General features: G+C 37.8%; 4 protein-coding genes across 6 annotated transcripts; 1 reads left to right on the top strand and 3 right to left on the bottom strand.

The window, feature by feature from the left end:
* Positions 1-9: 9 nt before the first annotated feature.
* LOC132200247 (uncharacterized) lies at positions 10-6,191 on the bottom strand. Of its 2 annotated transcripts, XM_059625573.1 has the most exons (7): positions 6,104-6,167; positions 4,630-4,863; positions 4,443-4,566; positions 2,697-2,899; positions 2,305-2,644; positions 1,115-1,510; positions 10-1,056 (listed from the first exon to the last, which is right to left on the bottom strand). In XM_059625573.1, exons 6-7 carry the CDS (start codon positions 1,221-1,223, stop codon positions 497-499), a joined length of 669 nt encoding a protein of 222 aa, XP_059481556.1. In that variant the 5' UTR covers positions 1,224-1,510; positions 2,305-2,644; positions 2,697-2,899; positions 4,443-4,566; positions 4,630-4,863; positions 6,104-6,167; the 3' UTR covers positions 10-496. The 2 variants fall into 2 exon arrangements, with proteins under 2 accessions (XP_059481556.1, XP_059481558.1); XM_059625575.1 differs by lacking the exons at positions 4,443-4,566; positions 4,630-4,863 and having other exon boundaries at positions 6,104-6,191.
* Positions 6,192-6,490: 299 nt separating this feature from the next.
* On the bottom strand, positions 6,491-8,368 carry LOC132200092 (poly [ADP-ribose] polymerase-like). Its single transcript, XM_059625289.1, has 4 exons — positions 8,035-8,368; positions 7,694-7,853; positions 7,160-7,320; positions 6,491-7,100 (listed from the first exon to the last, which is right to left on the bottom strand). The coding sequence occupies exons 1-4, from the start codon at positions 8,143-8,145 to the stop codon at positions 6,882-6,884; spliced, it is 651 nt and encodes a 216-aa protein (XP_059481272.1). The 5' UTR covers positions 8,146-8,368; the 3' UTR covers positions 6,491-6,881.
* A 127-nt stretch (positions 8,369-8,495) lies between these two features.
* On the top strand, positions 8,496-16,657 carry LOC132200090 (protein-tyrosine sulfotransferase). 2 transcript variants are annotated; one of them, XM_059625288.1, is made up of 7 exons: positions 8,496-8,738; positions 14,496-14,650; positions 14,719-14,849; positions 14,911-15,019; positions 15,081-15,275; positions 15,336-15,589; positions 15,645-16,657. In XM_059625288.1, the coding sequence occupies exons 2-7, from the start codon at positions 14,525-14,527 to the stop codon at positions 15,931-15,933; spliced, it is 1,104 nt and encodes a 367-aa protein (XP_059481271.1). In that variant the 5' UTR covers positions 8,496-8,738; positions 14,496-14,524; the 3' UTR covers positions 15,934-16,657. The 2 variants fall into 2 exon arrangements, with proteins under 2 accessions (XP_059481271.1, XP_059481270.1); XM_059625287.1 differs by lacking the exon at positions 8,496-8,738 and adding an exon at positions 14,359-14,438.
* A 54-nt stretch (positions 16,658-16,711) lies between these two features.
* LOC132200089 (uncharacterized) lies at positions 16,712-20,183 on the bottom strand. The gene is made up of 9 exons (XM_059625286.1): positions 19,960-20,183; positions 19,580-19,817; positions 19,287-19,517; positions 19,132-19,226; positions 19,004-19,073; positions 18,782-18,937; positions 17,508-18,722; positions 17,229-17,455; positions 16,712-17,174 (listed from the first exon to the last, which is right to left on the bottom strand). The coding sequence occupies exons 1-9, from the start codon at positions 19,971-19,973 to the stop codon at positions 17,006-17,008; spliced, it is 2,415 nt and encodes an 804-aa protein (XP_059481269.1). The 5' UTR covers positions 19,974-20,183; the 3' UTR covers positions 16,712-17,005.
* Positions 20,184-20,232: the final 49 nt, after the last annotated feature.

Below are 20,232 nucleotides of genomic sequence, written 5' to 3' on the forward strand. Positions count from 1 at the left end.
GAATGTTATTTTATTCATAAGTCATACTTGTAAATTTATTAAATTCAGCATAGGTGCTTTCAGTCTAGTACAATCATAGTGTCCTATTCATGTTGAGAGCAGCTAATTGCTATCAGTCATCTTTAGCAAAATACTTTGATCTTCTTTATCTTAAGGATGGCTGAAGAGCTGGCAGACGATTCTTATAAAACAGTTATAATGCAGCCGCTGTGCTCTCTAGTATTGAAATTTCTCATTTTTTTAGGAGTCCAGCACCAAAGCATTTAAAAAACAGAAATACATGCATAAGATTATTTTAATTCTAGCATAAAATATTTTTTTTAACTTGTTAAAGATATGCTGTAATTAGATATAAATCTAAATCAATAAGGTTTACATTTAAATGACAACATATTTGCAAATCAACTCAAGACTCATTATTATCTAACTGCTGCATACTACTATAGTTTCAAATTGAATTGCAGTTGTTGAAATATAAAGGTTTATTATGGAGCGATCACTCATCACCATCAAGGAGAGGTCGTTTTGTCTTTTCACCCGAGACCAAATTCTTCAGCCATGGCATCGTTGGTGTCAGTCTCATCATCTTCATTATTAGCTTGAACTCCGAAACCGTCTTGGAGACTTGCTCAGCAGTTTCGTCACTGATATCCAGAGAGACAGCAACTCCGACATTGACCTCGGGCTCAGCAACTTCACTTGGCTCTGCATCTATAGGAGGCATGGCAGCAACCACTAAGACAGCCGAGGCGCCATTGATGACCTCACAAGCAGGGTTCCAGACAGAGTTTATGGCCTGCAGTGTTGCTTTTATTGACTCCTTCGGGCGAGAGGAAAACCTGGTTGTTCTGGTAGACAGCAGGCTCTTGAATGACCACTGGTTCGTCCCAGCCACTCCGACAATCTCATTGGATTCGTCACTTATCTCTTCAGCGACCTCATTAGGTTCGTCACCAGCCACCTCATGTTGTTCGTCGCCGCCTACAGCTGCTGCAACAATGTCTGCGTGGGTAGGAATAAAGTTGTCCTCCACGTACTCAACCCAATCCTTTTTCTCTGCAATGATAGAAATTTGATTAAAATTTTGGGGAAAAAATTTAATTGCTCTGCTCACTGTGAGCAACTCCTGCCGCAGGGCGGTACCCATTCATCAGGGCAACAGCAAAAATAATGCACCCTGGTAGTTTCTTGGGGTCGTTTCTTGGCAAGGTCGATTTGATCATCAGTCAATCCTCGAGTAATCATCACTGCCCCGATCACTTGCGTTTCAGGGTCGTCAACGAGGATGAGAACATTATTCGAAAGCAAGAAATAAGCCATTGTTGCCACATCTTGCATCACTGTTTGGATGATCCCGATCGAAATTGGAGCCTCTTTTGCTGGTGCATTTCTGATGTTGGCCACTCTTTCCTTTCCATCTGGTTCAATAAATCGAGGCCACAATACGTTGTTAACGTCAGACATGGCATCTCTAATTTAGCGGTCGTTTTTTTTTTGTCTGCAGAAAAACCTAACAGGATAAATTCTTGTATAAATATTTTTATTATATGTATATACGCTAATTTATAATGCAAATGAATTTAAATAATATTTTGTAAATTAAAAATATTATAAAATAAAATCAACTTAAGCATAATATTAAAATATAAATTAATATCTACTATAAATTAATTTTCTTGCATAAGAAAAAGCTCTTATGAACAAAATAGTATCACCGAAAAAGAATGGTAAAAATTAAAAATACAAAAATTGATGCCTTAAATGACTACACAAAGAAATCATGTCCACGAAGAATTCATTATAATATGTAGTAAATATTTAGAAAAAAAAGAAATACGCTGTCTTCCATGTGTATGCGCTAATGTGCGCTTATAAATCTATGAAATTATCAAATCGATAAAATCGATTGTCATTCATTTTTAACGAAAAAAAAAAGAGAATTCGCCGTGTTGCTCAGCAAGAATTAAAACTTCAAAATTCTGATATAACGCGCAAATATTACATACGTTTATGGAAATACGTTAGGAATTCCGAATTTAAAAATTTGTGCGAATTTTCATATCCGATTCTAAATTGAAACCCCCGATTTCTGGAGCCTATGGTTTTCGCGCATGTATGCGCAAATTCTTGGCCGGGATTTACGGCATTCGTGTACGCTTTTGGATCTCAAAATTCGTAAAACTATAAATTCACCGATCTCCACGCACACCACAGATCGAAGAACGGTCAATTTACAAAAAATATTCATTAAATGTTAGATAATTACTAAATGTTATCCACAAAGATAATAGATTGATTACATACTTAAGTAAATTAAAGTTGGAGCCAAAGATTTTTGAAGAAAATGGAGATGAGATGACGGGAACACAGCAGAGGAGAGAGAAACAACCACTTTCCAACAAAGACGATCGTTGACGACGTTGACTAACAGAATCAACAGAGAAACTGAGAAAGAGAGAAACAGAGAACGAGCAACAAATGAACGTTGAAATGAACCTTGAATGAACCCTTGAAATGAACTTGTTGCAACTCAAATTTGTACGGTTTTTGTGCAGGTTGACCAACTGTTGAGAATTATAGATGAAATATTTCTGTGTAAACTTCAACGATTTGCCACCTTCTCGTTAATTCAGTTTACCCAAACCTGAAAAAATAGTATAAAATGATCTATATTTCATCCCTAAAAAAGATCTCACATTGATTTCCAATAAGATTAATTTTTGTTTCTATCCGACAAACTTTTGAACGTCCAGCAGTTGGTATGAGTTGTGCATATTATCTTCTCCCCCTTCTCTAGAGAGGACACTGTACAGAATTGGTTCGTAGTTCAGAATGTGCAGGAGTGGGAATTTTCGTATGTGTATTGCGCCAAGTGAAATCTACTGCAACGTGATCAAACCTGCAAATACGTGTGTATGATTAAAAAAGACTATTGACAATTTTGAGAAAAGCTGAGCTGAGATGAATTGATGAAAGAAATTTTAAATAATATATGATTGAAATCAATGATAAGCCTCTAGGGCCTAGGCTAGGCATCATAATAAAAATGATAAAAATCTTTCTTTTGAAAACAAATTTCTTGATTCATTGATGAGCTTGACAAGAAACGAATAATTATATTAATCCGAATTAATCCTTTTTTTTGCACACATACAAAAATGTAAATTCACGTCCACGCGATTTGTTGATTTTTTTATTCGGATTTTTGATTCGGGCCTAAGGATAGAATAGAAGAGTATTATTCGGGTTCCTGGGGCGCTTATTTCGCTTATTTCCATTTCCTGGTAATCAGATGGTAATGAGCAACAAGAGTAATGAGTGCTGGTTCGACCATTCTTCCGTTGGGGACGCTGCGGCGAGATGGCACCTCGCTGCAGCAGAGCACTCTTCCCTCGCGACCTTAGTGATATAATTATATTATGAATGATTTTATTCTACTTTTATTACCTTGAACAAATTGAATTGAAAAATACAATTTTATATTTTAATTCTACTAGTATTTGCACCGCAAAAATTAACAAACTAATTTTTATGAAAATGTAGAGTAGAGCGATATTGAAATTATATTTTAGTTTTAAAGAAATTGACCCTTGAGGAGACATTAATGAACTTGTTCTTATTGGAAAAATTGTGTTTTGTTCAAAAATAAAACGGAATCTTTTTCATCTAAACAAACTATAGACAATAAATTCCTTGTAATAAAATTTTTTGAAAACCAACGTCTTTACAACGCTTGATTGAAAAATACAAACTTGGATAAAGTCAGATTTTTCCTTACTTTTTTTTAACCGTAGTGTCCAGGAAAAATAAACGGGTGAGGATTGAAAATAAATTTGAAATAATATTTTAAATTTTAACAAACAAAAAAATTAATTTTAGGGTTATTTTTACGCTATAATACGAAGTGGTAAGAACAAAAGTTCAAGTTTTTTACAAAATTCTTGCTACTCTGGTGGTGCGGTGGTGCCGTTTTGTCCAACAATTATTCCTTTTTCGTAAAACAAATTGTGGTCAAAAATTGAGTGTAAAGTGTGTAAACAACGTATTTTGTAACTGTTTGTAACAATGACGGAAAAATAAACAATAATTAATAATTCATATTATAAATATAACGAAATTCTTACACAAAGTATGAAGTTAATAATTTTCCATATGTCCTATTCCATAATTTGGCCAATAGACTACAGCAAAAAAATTATGGATTTTTTTAAGGAAATTGAAGTCTGGGCCCCGCGCGGCCCCCCGACGTGTTTACTTGAGAGTTTGTTTCCCCGTCTCCTGCTCGAGCGAGAAAAACGGCGTTGCAACCGTTCAATCCGGAATTTAATTTGCTTTTTTGACCCTTCTTTTGTACCTTAAATTCAGGGTTTTTACCGAAAAACGTGATAAAAGTTTTCTGGAAAAAGCGTGCAAACTACAGATTTAAAAAAATCTAGACTCACCGAGATATCCCATGGAAGTTAGCTCCACTGATGCACTACATCTTCCCGGGGTGACTCGGTTTTTAAGACCCGCGCAACATGGTTTGCCAGCACTCCGAAGGGTAAAAAAAGTATTTTTTTTTTTCTGAATACACATTGAAAAAAGTCAAAAATAAAAAAAGGTACAAAACAGCGATTATGCACCTACCGGAGACGCGTCCGGATTACCATAGGACCATGGGTTGCATTTCCATATGGAAGAAGTTCTATTGCTTTTAAAATCGAGCAAAACGACCTTGCAATGCTTTTCTTATGGGAGGATGGGCAAGCACAGGCCGGCGACTCTAACTTGCGTTTACGCGGTCTGATTTCGTTTTTTTTAAATACCAAAATGAAGGTAATTTTCAGCCAGATTTTTCCAGGGGATCCCGCAACCCGCCGCCTAAAATTATGAATGAGCAAATTAGCCAATTTATTCAGGAATAAATATTATAAATAAAGAAAAAAAACATTTGCCTTTTAATAGTTCCCGCTTTTTCTACTAGGCCTGAATTTTGAAAGTGATCACTTAGAGTCCAAAAGTAGCGTTTTTATATCAAAAACAGGTCGCTGATGCAACTTAAGATGGCAAAAAGAAAACGTTTAAGCGACCCGCCTCAAATTGTGAATAAGCAATTAATAAAATTAATTCAGACTGAAAAAAAATTGCCTTTTAATATAGTTCCTGTTTTTTCTACTAGGCCTTAACTTGGAAAATGTTCACTTATAAACCTAAAGAAGCTTTTTAAAACATACAAAGCACGCCGCTGATGGAACATATAATATGGAAAGAAAAAATACGTCAAAAGCAACCCGCGTCACCTTATGAATGGGAACTTTGATCAGAAAGAAATAATGAAAAAAAATTTCCTTTAATATTATTCCTGTTTTTTTCTAATTGGCCTTAATTTTGAAAATGTTCTCATACAGACCTAAAGAAGCTTTTTTAAGCATACAAAGCAGGCCGCTGATGGAAAAGGAAGAAAAAACGTATTAAACAACCCGCCCCAAATTATCAATGGGCAAGTAATAAGTTAATTCAGGAATAAATATTGAAAAAGAAATTGCCTAGTTTTAATATAATTCCTGTTTTTTCTACTCGGCCTGAATTTTGAAAAAGATCACTAACAGTCCTAAAGCAGCTTTTTTTATATATCGAAAGCAGGTCCTGATGGAACATAAGATGCAAAAAGTAAAAAAAAAAAAAAACGTCAAAAAAGCATCCCGCCTGACCTTATGAATGTGCATTTTAATCAGAAAGAAATAATTTAGAAAAATTCCTTTTAACATAATTCCTGCATGTATTTTTAATAGACCTTTATTTTGAAAATATTCACTTACAGACCTCTAATGAAACTTTTTTAAACATAGGCTGCTGATGGAACATTAGATGCAGATTAGATGGAAATAGAAAAAAAACGTATTAAGCGACCCGCCTCAAATTATGAATGAGCAATTAATTCAGGAATAAATATGGAAAAAAATTGCCTTTTAATATAATTTATTTTTATTCTTCTATAGGCTTAATTTTTGAAAATGATCACTTACAGTCCTACAGTAGCTTTTTTTATGTATCAAAAGAAGGTCGCTGATGGAACATAAGATGCAACAAGAAAAAAAGCCTAAAAAGCAACCCGCCTAACCTTATGAATAAGCATTTTCCCTGTAATTTCAACACCACTGCTAGCACTCTGAGGACAGCCTGGCGTGGACGCTGGACAGACGAGACGAAAAGCACGTGGTGACGCGCCGTGATGGATTGCCGGTGCAAGTCTTTCAAGAAGTTCAAGTCGCGGTCGCGCACTGCCAAAGTGCGCCTTTCTTTTTACTAACTGCGCGGTGAGAAGGGAAGAAAACAATTAGCGCTACCTGCTTTAGGTGAGATGAACGACGACGAGAGCGACACGCTTTTTTATAGTGATATCCCTGGTAATCATGCGATAATTGGTTAGTTTCATTAAGAGAAAGCTCTGGTAGCCCAAGTAAGGGCTGAATATTATATTTGGTTTTTTTAGTCAAGTTGAAAGAGCTTATTTCATAATTCATAAGACCATACTTCATTTTATTATTTTTTTTTAACAGAAAATATTTTTGTAAGGAGCTAGAATTTTAAAGTTTAAATTTCAATCCTTAAAACACTGCCGGAATAATAGAAATCCAAATATATTAAAACCCGTAAGCATTCCATATTTTCAGTTAATTTTCTATTCTACCTAAAACTCAAATTCCACTGTATTTTTAGCGCATTATTTATTGAGTACACCATAATCTGTTATTACAGTTTTAAAATATTTCATTGTTTATCAACAATGCATAATACCTATATATACTTGAGTAATCATTCCTTAGAAATTGAGGTTTATGAGCTATGCAAATTTTTAATTTTGTGAAAATTTTACTGTTTTTAAGGTGCCAATTAAGTCACACATTGTTTGGCAGGTGAGACATGACCATGTCTCTGTCTTCCTGGCGCAGTTGAGAGAATCCAGGGATGCTCGAAGCACTTCTTTTGAATTGGAGTTGGTTCCTCATTTGAGCAAAGCACCTGACATGATACCAGCGTGGAATGGGAGCTGGATCTCTGTTGTAAGAAGAGTTGGCCAAGAAATCGTAGTCCATCTTAGCAATCCTCACCTCCCTCTGCAATATAAAATAAATTTAATATTTTCATAGTCCACAGGAACAAAATTATGTTTAACCTTGTCAATGAAATTGCGGCAGTAGCGACAAGCAGAGCGATTGGACGAAGCGTGGCCAACCAAGAATTCATCATTCCTGCTATCTCTGCGCCTGTGTGATGACTGATTGTCCATCCACTCCTCAAATGTTTCGTAATCATCATAAACGTTTTCATACGGATCTTAGGGCAAACAAAAAATTAATATATAATAGTTTTCATTGAAAACAAATTAAACATTGATATGTAAATTGTTTTTGAATACTTAAGTTAAGCAATCTCTTAAAGCAGTCTTAAAGGAAATAAGTTATTTACTTAATTCTTTTACGCACCATCTTACAAAAGGAAAAATTACTTATAAAAAATTTAAGTAAAACAAATGTATAATAATTGAGAAATTATAAAAATCCCGAAAAATCCTAACGACAAAGTGCAATAATATGTACATAAATCTCTGAATACATAACAGAATTAAAATAAATTATATGAGCAAAATGCAGAAAATTTTGAGCCCTCTCTGCATTTTGTTTATGTGTGTGTGTTTATCGATACATACCTTCGTCATCTTCAACTCTCTGACGGTGCTCAGCAAGTTGATCTCCAACAAGGGCTCGAACAGAGACTTGGTCATCAGCACGCAGATCTTCAAAATTGGCAATGTCATCTACATTTTTGGGCTTGTTTGACTTGAAGAAGCAATCTTTGTGGAACCAGATCTGCAGCATAAATTTCATTATATGATTATGTATTTGCATATTTATGCTTCAATTTTTACAAATAATATAACAGAGCATTTTTGCTACAAAAATTAAGTACATATGTACATACATATACACACAAGATTTTCTTTACATTTTATGCATTAAAATTAGATTTTGCAGACATGTTTTTACAAACCTTCCCAATGGAGAATCTCAGGGCTGCTTTCTCGATGGATTCGTTGCATCCACGGCACTTTGACCTTCCGCTTTTGGCGTACTCCACAGAGTAGAGCTTCTGGATGTCCATTGTCCAAGGTTCTGACGACCTTTCGTCCGAGATACGACACTCAAATGTCCCCTAGATCACAAGATGCCCTCCAAATTCCAGAAAATACAGCGAGACTGCTGAGAATACAGCGGGCGGCGGTTCGCACAGCACGACTCGTCACGGTCTTTTCTGTTTCGTTTCGTTTTGATCGTGTTTCGTTTGGTTTGGTTTTCTGTCGAAAATCGCAATCAGTCGCAATCCCCGCTGAACGTTAGATCGGACCGCCCCCATTTCCCCCACTCCTTCACAAGTGAGCGTACACGCGCCTCTGTTTTCGCGGTAGGGAGCGAATTCGTTCCGGGAAGTGGGGGCACGTATTGAATGCAGCCAAGGTGGAGCAGAAAAGAAACACACATCATCTGTTTGGGTCGCGAGAGTTGGCTGCTGCTCTTGACACGCACAAACCCAGACCGAGCCTGGCCCGCAGCTCATCTTCACCGAGACCTACTTAGCAGCGTGACCTCCGCAGGTCAGCTAGCGAAAAGTTATAGGCCATTTTGGTTCGGCCCTGGACCAGGTCACCTGCGACAGGTCGCGGGATCAACAACCGCTGGACGCCTACAATGCCGCTGGTGAGTGTGTCAATATTTGTTTTTCGAGTGATGCGGAACCGATTTTGCGGCCTTTGAGTGATGCTGCGAATTTAATTCGAAGCCACACAAGAGGACAATTGAAGCCTGAATACATAATCGAATTTAGTTTTTCCCTGATATTTTTAAGGATTAAGTAATAAATTTAATTTAAGTTTTCATCATTGCATTTTTAAAATGATGTGAAAACAATGATTGAATTTTTTCCATTTTTAAAATAATAAAATTTTATACATTTGGTCGTTTGACCTTTAACTTTAGTCCAGTCAAATTATGAACTTTGGTAAAAACGCACATTTTTCTTCTCTTTTCCTTCACAATATCAGATCGACCAAAAATATAAAGTTAATCTTTGCCCACAATTATTCGGCATTTTTACGAATAAATTTAAATTAATTTCCTCCTATGCGGTTGTGATAAAAAAGCAGGAGAACAGAGGGCGAAATAAACGCGTGTCTGCGTTTTTGTTAGACAGGCATTAACCTCGTTTGCATGTGTACGAGCCATAATAATAGACTCACACAATGCATCTGATACGGGAAAGCTCTCGAGTCAAATTAAAAGGCTCCGGAATAGCAGTCGAGTTCTAATTTTGACACTCGGGCGTGTTCTCGGAAGGAGTGAGAAAAACACCCTCCAACGTGTCCAGCCAAATCGGTAGAACCAAATGATGGCCAGCAGTAAATCTTTCGACGCCTTCATTGCTCTGCAAAAATTATCTGTACTTCGTCTTCATTTGTATTCATTGCTGAGATCAAAGACGAGATATTTGTTTCTCTTCTTTAATGATGAGCTTGTGGTCTACACTTTGAGAAAAATGTTTACTGAATCGTTTCCCTGCAAATTTGTGGGTCAAGCTTTGTTTTATTGAGTTTGTGAAATTTTTATAAATCTGAATTTAGGCAAACAATAATTTTAGAAAAAAAATTTATAGCTGGACAGCAGTGCTTATTTTCATAAGTTCAATTTTCCCCTTTTATTTCAGCCTTCAATCATTTTATTTTTGTAATTTAAATTTTACGAAACACGATATTAATATTTTGTTATTAAAGTTTTGGAATTTTGGCACCCTTAGTAGCTTTTTCTACTTCCTTTTAAAGAGTTAAATTTTAGATATTCAATAAATATTTTTCCCCCTCAAAAAACAAAATATTCGTTTTCTGTCCATGGGTTTTTTTTTCTCAAATAGCTCGTTTTGCTCAAAGAGTTTCTCATGAAAACAAGGGGGAAATCTATTTAAAGTCAGTGTGCCCTTAATTCTTGTCTTAATAGGCTAAACGTGGCTAATTGACAAGCAAAAGCTGGAAAACGTGATCCGAATGCTTCAACAGACTGGTGCGGTGATAAAGAATTTATTGCCTTCAACACTTCAGTTAAAGCATGAAAAATAAAATTATGCATTAAATTATTTCACCAGGATTGGAATCCAAATTGAATTTGGATTCTAACTGAATTTGGCAAATTCAATTTTTCCTAACGTTGCAGTGAATAAATCTGTGACAAAAAACTTCCAATTTAACTTCACCCGATTTATTTCCATTTTGATTTGATTCAATATGTAAAATTTAAAACTTATTTTATGTCTTACTGTACATATATTTCAATAATATATTATTAAAAATTGTTTTAAAATCAAGATTGTTCTCCAAATTATTTATGTTGTTGGCGGCAGCCAGTTTTTAAATGTTGAAAATGTTAGCTTTTAATTTACTATGATTTAGAAGACAGGGCAATACAATTGAATATATATTAGGATAAAATTATGGGCCAAAAATTTTAGAGAAAAAGAACCCTCTATTTTTTTAATCCCCATCCGATTGAAGCACATTTCATGAAAATTAGTTACCAAAATGTTTCATTTATGGTTTACACTCAATTCAACAAATTAAAGTGGAAACCTTGAAAAGCGCCGCCCGCACCTGCCAAACGGGGCAAGTGGAGCTAAAATCACGCCCCGTAGCTGGTTGTTGCTCATGTGTTTATTTGCAACGGATCGATCGAAAGCACCCCCCTTCTGCACTTTCATCCTTCTCAATTCCTTCTCGGAGGCAAACAAGGGCCGTAAATTGACGTGTTTGTGTTTTCTGGCGACGAGAAGGTGCACAAATAATTCACACGCGCTGACCGTTTATTTCTGCCGACATGGTTCGGGTGCATTTGGCAATGAGTGAAGCGGACACCTGATGAATCGCGACTCGGAAATTTGAAATTAGGTCTCGCTCGTTAGTCCAGCCCCTCTTTTTTAACGTAAATCTTCTTGGCTTTCGACACTTGATTTATGGGAGAAAGATGTAGATGACGGGCGAAATGCCCCAGTTTCTGAATGGACCGCAACCCTCCCCTTGTGGTAATGTAGTATGCGGGGGCGCCCCGCCGGAAAGAGTGCGGCCTAAGTATGCAACCCCTATTCTCCGTTATGCAAAAGTTGTTTGGAAACTTCAGAATTACCATTATGCAAATTTTTATATTCGTTACGGGCAACGTGCGGAGAGAACCAAATTGTTCTTCCTCTTATTTTTCTCTAGAGAAATAAGCAGAAACATGATGTATAATGTTGAAATGCTTTTTTCTTTTGAATAGGAAAATTCCTGTAAAAGAGGTCTTCTTTTGGCTATAAAATTTCCTACCCTGAGATGACAATTTCAAATAAATAAATAAAATAAAAATTAAAGGTGGTTCTTGTAGATAAAAATATTAAGCTTATTTCTACACATTTCTACATATTGATCTCTCTTAAAATGAGTTTTGATTTGTTCAATTTGCATAAAAGTTTGTTCACCTGCATTCATCAGAAATTTCAACTTCTTTTTGGAGTCAGAAGAAATCTATTTTTGGTCAATGTGTAAAGGAGTCACTTCCATTGGCAGAAGTCTAATTAAATTTATGTAATCAATCAAAAAGTAATTTCATTTAATGCTCATGTCTGTGTAAAATGTATGCAAAAATTAATATGTTTTATCTTGTTACTTTTACTGACTTTTCAGCGAAAAATGAAATTAAATTGATTAGGGAATCAAACTGAATTTGAACCGACCTCAATAAAACCTTTTTGTAGAATTCTTGCCCATAATCAACAAACCGGCATGCAGAGCGCGGCGTTCGGGCTCATGTGGGTCAAGCGGAAAATGAAAACGCGGTCGGATTCATCTGCCGTGCGGTAATCTCATTATTTGCCTTGTGTGATGCGCCGCTAATAGGAAACGAAGTCTGCACAATTTTGGGGCCAGCACCACTCCAATCCCCTAAAAGCGGTCTGTCTGGAGCGTGCGCCGTTTTTTTCAGGATCAAAAAGTTGGGCGGCGTGCAAAAAATAAATAAATAAATATATCTCATCGCATTATTGCCGCAGCAGATACAGAGAAAGAAGGAAAACGCTGCAGCTGCTGCTGTTTGTTTTGCGCGGCGATAAAAGGCGCCATTTAATTTGGGCCATTCAGGACCAGATGGAAAAACAATAATTAATTAGATCGTAAAAGTTCAATAAACTTTCGTTTCATTGAGACGGAGGTTATTCTTTTTATATCTTGGCTGAATCAATGGAGCAAGCGAGGAAAAATTGCAAACGTCAAATTATTCAGCTCATCTCTCTCCCTTTCATGGCGCGCCGCGTTATCGACGCGTCAGTGATTTATGAATCGGCTCGCAGTGTTTTGAAAAATGAAAAGCTCAAACACATCAAGCGACCCTGCTGTATTTCATGTATAAAATATACGCGACAGTGACACAAAGTGAGAGACTGTCGTAAATCGTTGTGTTTTCCTTTTATTCCCAACTCTGCTGCAGCAATCCCGGCCGGCGCCCTGCTCTTGCCGCCAAAAATCGATCATACAAATGGCAAATTTATTTATCTGTTTTGTCTTTTCCAGTCTTGAACTTAATTACATTTTACGAGCAAAGTTTACTTATCATTGCGAAATTTATTCAGTAATTATTTGGACGTAAATTGGTGAATTATTTTGAAGCACCGATGATGCTATGGGAACGGTTGTTGCAACACTTAATTGAACTTATTAATTTGCTCTGGGGTCAGTTGGTTGGTGGGAGGATGCGACTGGAAAGTTCCTTCCATTCAATGTAGAGTGAATGAGAAGATTATAAATTGTATGTGACCGGATTCTCACCGCTTTTAATTTTATTCATTCTTCCTTTCTAGGAAGAGGAAATGATCTTTTTGATCGTTAAAAATTAATTCAATTTGTTTTTATAATTTATTCAAAAGACAAATGCAATTGATATATTCTGCAAAATTCAAATAAAAAACTGATGAAAAGCCTGGTTCAAGTGTTTGTTTGCATTCTTTTGTAACTATGACTTGAACTTTTAATTACTTTTTTACACTACACGGCATGGCCTTTGAAGTCATCTTTGTTGCACTTTTGCAGACGTGGGCTTTGATGATCAAAAGTAACTGCTCAGCCAGTTTTAATTGGCTGGCATATAACAGTATAGAAGTCGAGGTAATTCGTTTTACCTCGGGCCATAAATTAACAATTCGTCTCTAATTACGTAATCAATTCACATGAATTTTAACAGCGGCCTTTAGCATTTCTCGTCTCAATGAATAAAAAGGCAAGGGAAAGTTGTAAAAATGAGAATTATATATTATAGGCACGGTCGCTGCGTAGCTGGCCAAAAGTGGAAAGAGTAAAACCGCGAGTCCAGTCATCGCGTGCCAAATTGCCTGTCTATTCCGAGAAATTTACCACTTTTTGCAAATCACCGCGTCGACAGCTGCACTTGAATTTATTTCGCCCTCAAAAAATGTTAAGCATTGTTGGCAGGGAAATATTACGCGGTGGCGCTTTGTTATCTTTGAATGTCCACGCCAACTGAGCAGAGAGAAAATTATATACTGAATTGAGCAAAATTTAAAAAAAAGTGTTTCCGTCGTTCCTGACGTTGCAACTCACGCAAAGTTTTTACAACAGCTGCAATTAAAAAGCCACATCAAATTATTGTTTCATATTTTAAAATCAAAACTAGGTTCAAAATATTAAGGGTTTATTTTTTTACATTTTGCAGTTAACAAAGTTTTATTGAGCTTCTGTTTTTTCCCAAACAACGTTAATTATATACAGAAAATATACCTCAAATCAAATAGTTTGTCACAATCGTTTTTTTTTTAAGTTGCAAAGATCACACAAGTAATCTTCATAATTGTATTTACAGTTTTCGATATTTTAAATAAATATCTTTGCTCTTTGTTTACTTATAAAAAAAGTTAAAAAAAAATTGGCTAAAAAGAGAAAACAAATAAATAAAACTAGCGGCATTGTTAAAAACAGATGGATAAACTTATTCCTTAATTAAAATCAGTCAATTTGTACAGCAACATTTAAATTAAAAAAGTTTCGCGATGAATGAGGCTCAGCAGTAGGGAGAGGAGATTCAAAGTAGGCGGTGGAGACGTCATTGGTGGATTCGCCCACACACTCCTCACCCGCCACCCTAGTAGCTCCCTGATGGTGTCAAGCCCATGCGGAAAATGTATCTCGCTATACTAATAACGCCGGCTGCACCTCGGGGAGTCGCGAGTCTAATCACATTTCCCTCCTCGTGCAGCCTTGATTGCACTTAATCAACGGTGCCTGTCTTATCAACTTGTGCGCATGCAAGTTTAGACAATCGCGCGTTTCACCCTCGGCCAAAAACTTCTGATGCGCAAAATTTTTGGCCGTCCCGGTTAATAAGCAGCCACATCATTTTTTTTTTAATTATATGTAATTTTTGTTGTTGCAGGTTATAATGGTCTAAGAGCAGACGGCAAAATGATGGTGCGCGGAGGGCGCCGAGTGGTCCTCTACCTGTCCCTGATTGCCATCGGCATCCTCGTCATCTACAACCTGGTGCTGCAGACATGCTCCTCCCCCAAGAATGTGATGGTCCCCAAAACTGTAAATTTCATCTTTTTTTTTTAAATAAATTATTTAAGGTTTGACCTCTCGACCTTTTAAATTTTCAGCAATTTGTGGAGGGGCAGGACAAGAAAAAGTACGAGTACCACAGAGGGATGCCTCTGATTTTCATAGGAGGAGTGCCACGCTCAGGGACGACCCTCATGAGGGCCATGCTGGACGCTCACCCTGAAATCAGGTACTTTTCTGTAAAATTTTACTTGTTCTTCCATAATTAGCTATGTGTGCATGATATTCAGATGCGGTCAGGAGACGAGAGTTATACCAAGAATTCTGCAAATGAGAAATCATTGGCTGAGGTCCCAAAAAGAAAGTCTGCGCCTGGAAGAGGCAGGTCTTTCCAAATCGGTTAGATTTTTTCCTTCTTTTTGATTTACCAAACTTATTTATTGCAAATTTTAATTCACAGGTGCTGGATTCGGCCATTGCAGCTTTTAGTCTAGAGATTATTGCCAAGCATGGAGAACCGGCACCACGACTGTGCAACAAAGACCCTTTAACTCTAAAAAGCGCTGTCTACCTTTCCGAGCTGTTTCCCAATGCTAAATTCATCTACATGGTTCGAGACGGAAGAGCCACAGTTAACTCAATTATTAGTAGAAAGGTATAACATTTGAATCGCCCTACTTATCATATTTTTAATTACAATAAAAAATTTCTCCAGGTGACAATCACAGGGTTTGATCTGACCAATCCTCGCCAGTGTTTAGAAAAGTGGAATGCCGCTGCGCAGACTATGCACAACCAATGCAAGGAGGTCGGCTCGGACCGTTGTCTGCCTGTTCCATACGAACAGCTAGTTTTGCACCCCAAAGTGTGGCTGCAGAAAATTTTGAAGTTCTTGGACGCTCCATGGAATGACGCTGTTCTGCACCACGAAGAGGCCATAGACAAACCTGGTGGTGTGCAGTTGTCAAAGTAGGTTTTCTTTTATGGGAATTTTTACACAGTTATTGCAACAATTATTTTGCAGAGTGGAACGTTCATCAGACCAGGTAATCAAACCTGTGAATTTGGAGGCTTTAACCAAGTGGGTTGGCTCGTTTCCGGACGACGTGGTCCGAGACATGCCCAACATTGCTCCGATGCTGGCCGTTTTGGGCTACGATCCAAAGGACAACTCGCCAAAGTACGGCTCACCCGACGCCATTGTTGTGGAAAACACAAATGATATAAAAAAGAACAAAAACGAGTGGAACAAGCGTATTGAAGAGACTCTGGGCAAAACTGCTGAGGGCGCGCCGGCTGAGACAGAGAGCTAAAATTAAAAGGGAATTTATATTTATCATCTCAAGGAGACTCAACATTTATTAAGTGCCACATTGTGATCACAGTTTTACAGACAATTAGGATTTTACAAAAATATACAATGTTTGAAATAATTAAAATTGATAACTGTTGGCCAGTTTTGTTTAAAACTGCTAATGAAAGACACTTTACACAGTACTTATTACTTCGCAAGTTATGTAAAAATCTGAGGCCGTTTTTAATGAGATTCATTCTGAAACATCATTCTAATTTTGATAAATATTATTTAAATTTACGCATTTTATGCTGTTGATGTTGTTAGAAATCGTTTTATTGTGTGTAAGTTTGTTCACGAGTGAAATGCACAACCTGATCTGTATTTTGTAATTTATTTATCTAACTTCTAAAAAAAAAAACGTGCAAATGTATGCATAACCTTTGCTAGTTGCAAATGACATCCTCCAGAGGTTTCAGTTTTAGTGGTATTTGATGTTAAATAGGGTGTCTCTCTTTCTTGGCATCAAAATGCTGACAGCCAAAGAGATATATTTCCACTTCATCAATGGGATCAAAGCACTATTTTACTCACAGAACTTGAATACAGGCGTGTATTTATTCCCCAGGGTATATGTATTTTTTCCACTTACAAGTAGCATTTGGCAGAAAAATTACTACTGATTTGTCACATGTTGTGTGAATGTGAAAATAAAACTTGTCAAGCTGAACTACAAGGACCATTTTAATTCCAATGAATCCTTTGCCATTTTAAATTAATCAATAAAACATAGTAAATACCACATTAGTTTCACAATTTTATTGCCAAATAAAGATAAACTTCAGATTTCATTGAATAACCCATAGTTACATAATATATATCAACAAAAGGTGCACCTTTTAAAAGTGCCAAAATCACATAGATTTAATCAAATATGGAATGGTGCAGTAAATCGTAATAACAAATCGGGAGAGAGAGGTCTTGACTAGTATATAGAAAATACTGCCAAAATAAGCTTAGGAATGTTCATATGGCTAGGTAAAAAAAATCCCATCAAGTCAAAGTAATAAAAGCAAGCCCAAGCCAAAATATTAAAGAAGCACGATTCCGTGGTCCCGCTCTAGACGACGCTTTGCAGTCAGCGGAACAGTTCCCATGAGATCGGCTGGCGTTGGAAGACCCACTTTTGGACCAGCCGGCTGCTGGTAGAAGACTTGTTGCAAGCAGTATTGCGATCCATAAACAATTTGGTCCTCACACCTGAAATACCAACTGGTATTATTTTAAAATGTGTATGTTATTCCAGAAACATACCTGGCAATAATTTCTGTCATGTCAGGGGTTGATTTCAGATCTGTGTGGAGCTTCCGGGCCACAGAGAGTTGGGCCGCACCCCACTTGCCTCCTCGCTGAAGAGCATCCCACTCAGGGTCAAGGTGAAGGTAGCTGTAAGACTCCTTGCTGTCAGCACTGGTTGTTTGCTCAAGAGACTTCTGCAGACGACTCTCCAATTGTGGCGCAGACTCTAGCCACGTCGATTCCTGTGAAATTTGCATATTATTACCATATAAAAGGCAGATTTACTAAATTTACAATATTCATGAGTAAATCGTTGTCCAGCTCAGCCTGGTTCTCGAGGAGCAGCAGCAAAGTCATGCCCTGGTAACCGTAGGTGTAGAGAACGGCCTTGGCCATCTCGTCCGGCTGCACAGCAACACTCTCCTCCATTGACTTGTTCTGACTGGCGGCCAATTCCTTCTTCCTTTTCTCCAGAATAAACGATCTGAACTCTGCAGGGGTTGTGACCCGAGCACCAGGAGTGGCCACGGCTCTAGATAGACCGGAGAAGTCGCAAGGAGTCTCCACTCTGTCAGGCACACTGAACAACTCCAGTTTGGTTGGCACAGGTGCAGATTCGTCTTGATTCAGCACAAAGGACTTCCGTTTGCTTTTCTCCGGCTGGTCAGCGGTGTCCGAAAGATTCAACGACTTCAAAGGAAGACTGAGAGAGCGTTTGTAGACTTCTTTATTGGCTATTACTTCGACGGGCTTTGATTCTGGGGCAGACCTCAACTCTTCGGGCTCTTCGGTTTTTGCCACCAAATCAGGCTTTTGCTTTTTCTTCTCAGGAGTTTTGATCTTCTGGACTTTGCCCTCCTCGTTGAGCTCGCAGTAGTGCTGCTCAAGGTAGGACTGGAACAACGAGTGGGACATAGGCATTCCGTTGGCCTTGAACACAGGGTACGTTGGATCGCAAATTGTGTTGAAGAGTCGCTGCATGGTGCCTGGTTTTGGTTCATCATCCTCTTTTGGACTCTGCTGCAACTTGGGCAGACCAAAGCTGTAGCCCTTGATGGGGATGGCTGCCTTGCTCAGGTCGTCTAAACTCCTGCACCTAACCTTCAGTGGAGAGGTCAACTTCTCCTTCTCAGCAGGAACATTCTTGTCTTCAACAGGCGAGTGCCGAAAAATACTTTTCTCAGGTGTCTCTGGTGTTTCCACCTCTTTATCTTCGTCCTCCTCTCTCTGTGCACAAATTGACATTCTCTTGGCGTGCAGAATTTTGCCCAAGGTCCCAGGCGTGACTGCTCCGACTGGCAGGCTGAGTCGAACTGGTGGAGTGTTAAAGCGGTCGTCCAAAGGAACGCTTGTTTTGCGGAAATTTCCTTTGTTGGTCGGTGGCGTAAATTCATTGTACATTGGACTCATTGGTTGGCCATCCACATCGTCAAATGGCTCGCGTTCTTCTAGGACGGTGAATATGCGGGACACATCCCTTATCATGCTGCTTCCAAAGGTTCTTCCAACCTAAATTTTCAAAATTGAATTAAAAATCTAGATTTAACTTCAGTGGTAAAATTTAGTACTTTTTCAGGACGGGCAAAGTCAATGTTAGTAAAAATTTCTCTCGACAGGTTGGCAGCAAATACCAAAGATTCATGCTCCCTCTGTTCTAAGTAAACTCTCAAGAGTCTCACTCCTAATGGCAACTCAAACTGAGCAGGAACAGTTTCAACCGAATTCTGTGATGCAATAAAATAATGATTGTAAAAATTAATCATATTTTTAATTTTATGTTTAAATTTTACCCTAATGTGGTAAGGGTCTGAGAAAATAAGTTTTCTAGTGAGCTCTGCAGTCAGTAGAGTCGAGACAACTCTGTAATGTAACAAAATAAAAATTATTAGTACAAAAGAATTGTAAATAACAATTTAACCTGTTCTTGTAAAGAATAGTTCCTCCTATCACTCCCTGTAAGTTTTGGAAAAACTCGAGAACTTGTACTGCTTCCAAAAACACATTGCTAGCACTCTGCAATTATTTTAATATTAAATGATAATTGATAATATTATTATAAAAAAAAATACATACTTTGGGCAATAACAGAGTTGGTTCTTGTCCAAACAGATCTCCATAATTCTGAGCCATTGGCACCAGAGTGTCCAGGATGTCTTGCAGCCGAGATACAAGGATGCTCCTGTCAAAAGCGCATCCGTTGCCAATCTCCTCAATTCCTCCATGGAACAATCGTAACATTGCAAAAAGGGCGTCAGCTCGTTTGTGCAGCACCCACGCAGGGTGGCTGTGATCCGTTCCGACAGCCTGAGAAATTCAAGAAATTAAAATGCAATTTTTTTAATTTATATATTATGTAATTATTTTACCAAAATAAATCTACCACACTGCCTGATGGCGAATTGTCCACTTTTGAGGCAAATCAGTTTCGGACAACTGAAGGAGGCGAGGAAAAAGTGCGTGGTACCCATGAGTTGTCCGCACAAGGCCAGTCGCTGCTGTTCGCTGACCCATTGCGGGTGGAAGTAAACAATCGCGTCCTGAGGGTCGTCTGCCTCAGAGACGCAACTTTCGCAATCATACACAAACACAACGCTCAAGTTATCCCTGCAATAAAAGTGGAGAAACCGCTTGAAATTAATATGCATTAGGCAAAGGACACGAGTAGAATTACATCTCGTTTAATGAGCTACAAATAAATAATCACGTGAGCCGATTAATTAACTTTCGAAATTTTAATATGACGAACCTGGTTGCTGTCATGGTTGTGGACGATTATTCCTCCGTTAATCTAAAGTCCTGCTTTGCAGACAAATTTCACGCAGAAAAGTGTAGTTGTTCATCACTTCGTACGATCGCGATCCTCCGAAGGGTTAAATCGGCTTAAAGTAAAATCTAATCAGCAATACGCGCACTTCAAAACACCTTCCTCCTCTTCTTGTACACAAATGATTTTTTCCCATTGATCAATGGTGAATGCTCAGTTACTGGTTGCTACAATCCAGTTGTCGGACTATTGATT

The sequence above is a fragment of the Neocloeon triangulifer genome, unplaced genomic scaffold, assembly GCF_031216515.1.
Source record: "Neocloeon triangulifer isolate White Clay Creek 2 clone unplaced genomic scaffold, ASM3121651v1 ptg000014l, whole genome shotgun sequence".
Taxonomy (NCBI): Eukaryota; Metazoa; Arthropoda; class Insecta; order Ephemeroptera; family Baetidae; genus Neocloeon; species Neocloeon triangulifer.

What these genes read in the sequence shown, in the direction of transcription:
- LOC132200247 (XM_059625575.1), bottom strand. Translation starts at nt 1,223, where the DNA reads ATGATCAAATCGACCTTGCCAAGAAACGACCCCAAGAAACTACCAGGG. An exon ending in TGCGGCAGGAGTTGCTCACA is followed by an intron (nt 1,057 to 1,114) that starts GTGAGCAGAGCA and finishes CTATCATTGCAG; the next exon opens with AGAAAAAGGATTGGGTTGAG.
- LOC132200092 (XM_059625289.1), bottom strand. Translation starts at nt 8,145, where the DNA reads ATGGACATCCAGAAGCTCTACTCTGTGGAGTACGCCAAAAGCGGAAGG. An exon ending in TGAGATTCTCCATTGGGAAG is followed by an intron (nt 7,854 to 8,034) that starts GTTTGTAAAAAC and finishes TTTATGCTGCAG; the next exon opens with ATCTGGTTCCACAAAGATTG. An exon ending in GAGAGTTGAAGATGACGAAG is followed by an intron (nt 7,321 to 7,693) that starts GTATGTATCGAT and finishes GTTTGCCCTAAG; the next exon opens with ATCCGTATGAAAACGTTTAT.
- LOC132200090 (XM_059625287.1), top strand. Translation starts at nt 14,414, where the DNA reads ATGCGCAAAATTTTTGGCCGTCCCG. An exon ending in CAAAATTTTTGGCCGTCCCG is followed by an intron (nt 14,439 to 14,495) that starts GTTAATAAGCAG and finishes TTGTTGTTGCAG; the next exon opens with GTTATAATGGTCTAAGAGCA. An exon ending in GGTGGTGTGCAGTTGTCAAA is followed by an intron (nt 15,590 to 15,644) that starts GTAGGTTTTCTT and finishes ATTATTTTGCAG; the next exon opens with AGTGGAACGTTCATCAGACC.
- LOC132200089 (XM_059625286.1), bottom strand. An exon ending in ACTTTGCCCGTCCTGAAAAA is followed by an intron (nt 18,723 to 18,781) that starts GTACTAAATTTT and finishes TTGAAAATTTAG; the next exon opens with GTTGGAAGAACCTTTGGAAG. An exon ending in ACGATTTACTCATGAATATT is followed by an intron (nt 17,456 to 17,507) that starts GTAAATTTAGTA and finishes CAAATTTCACAG; the next exon opens with GAATCGACGTGGCTAGAGTC.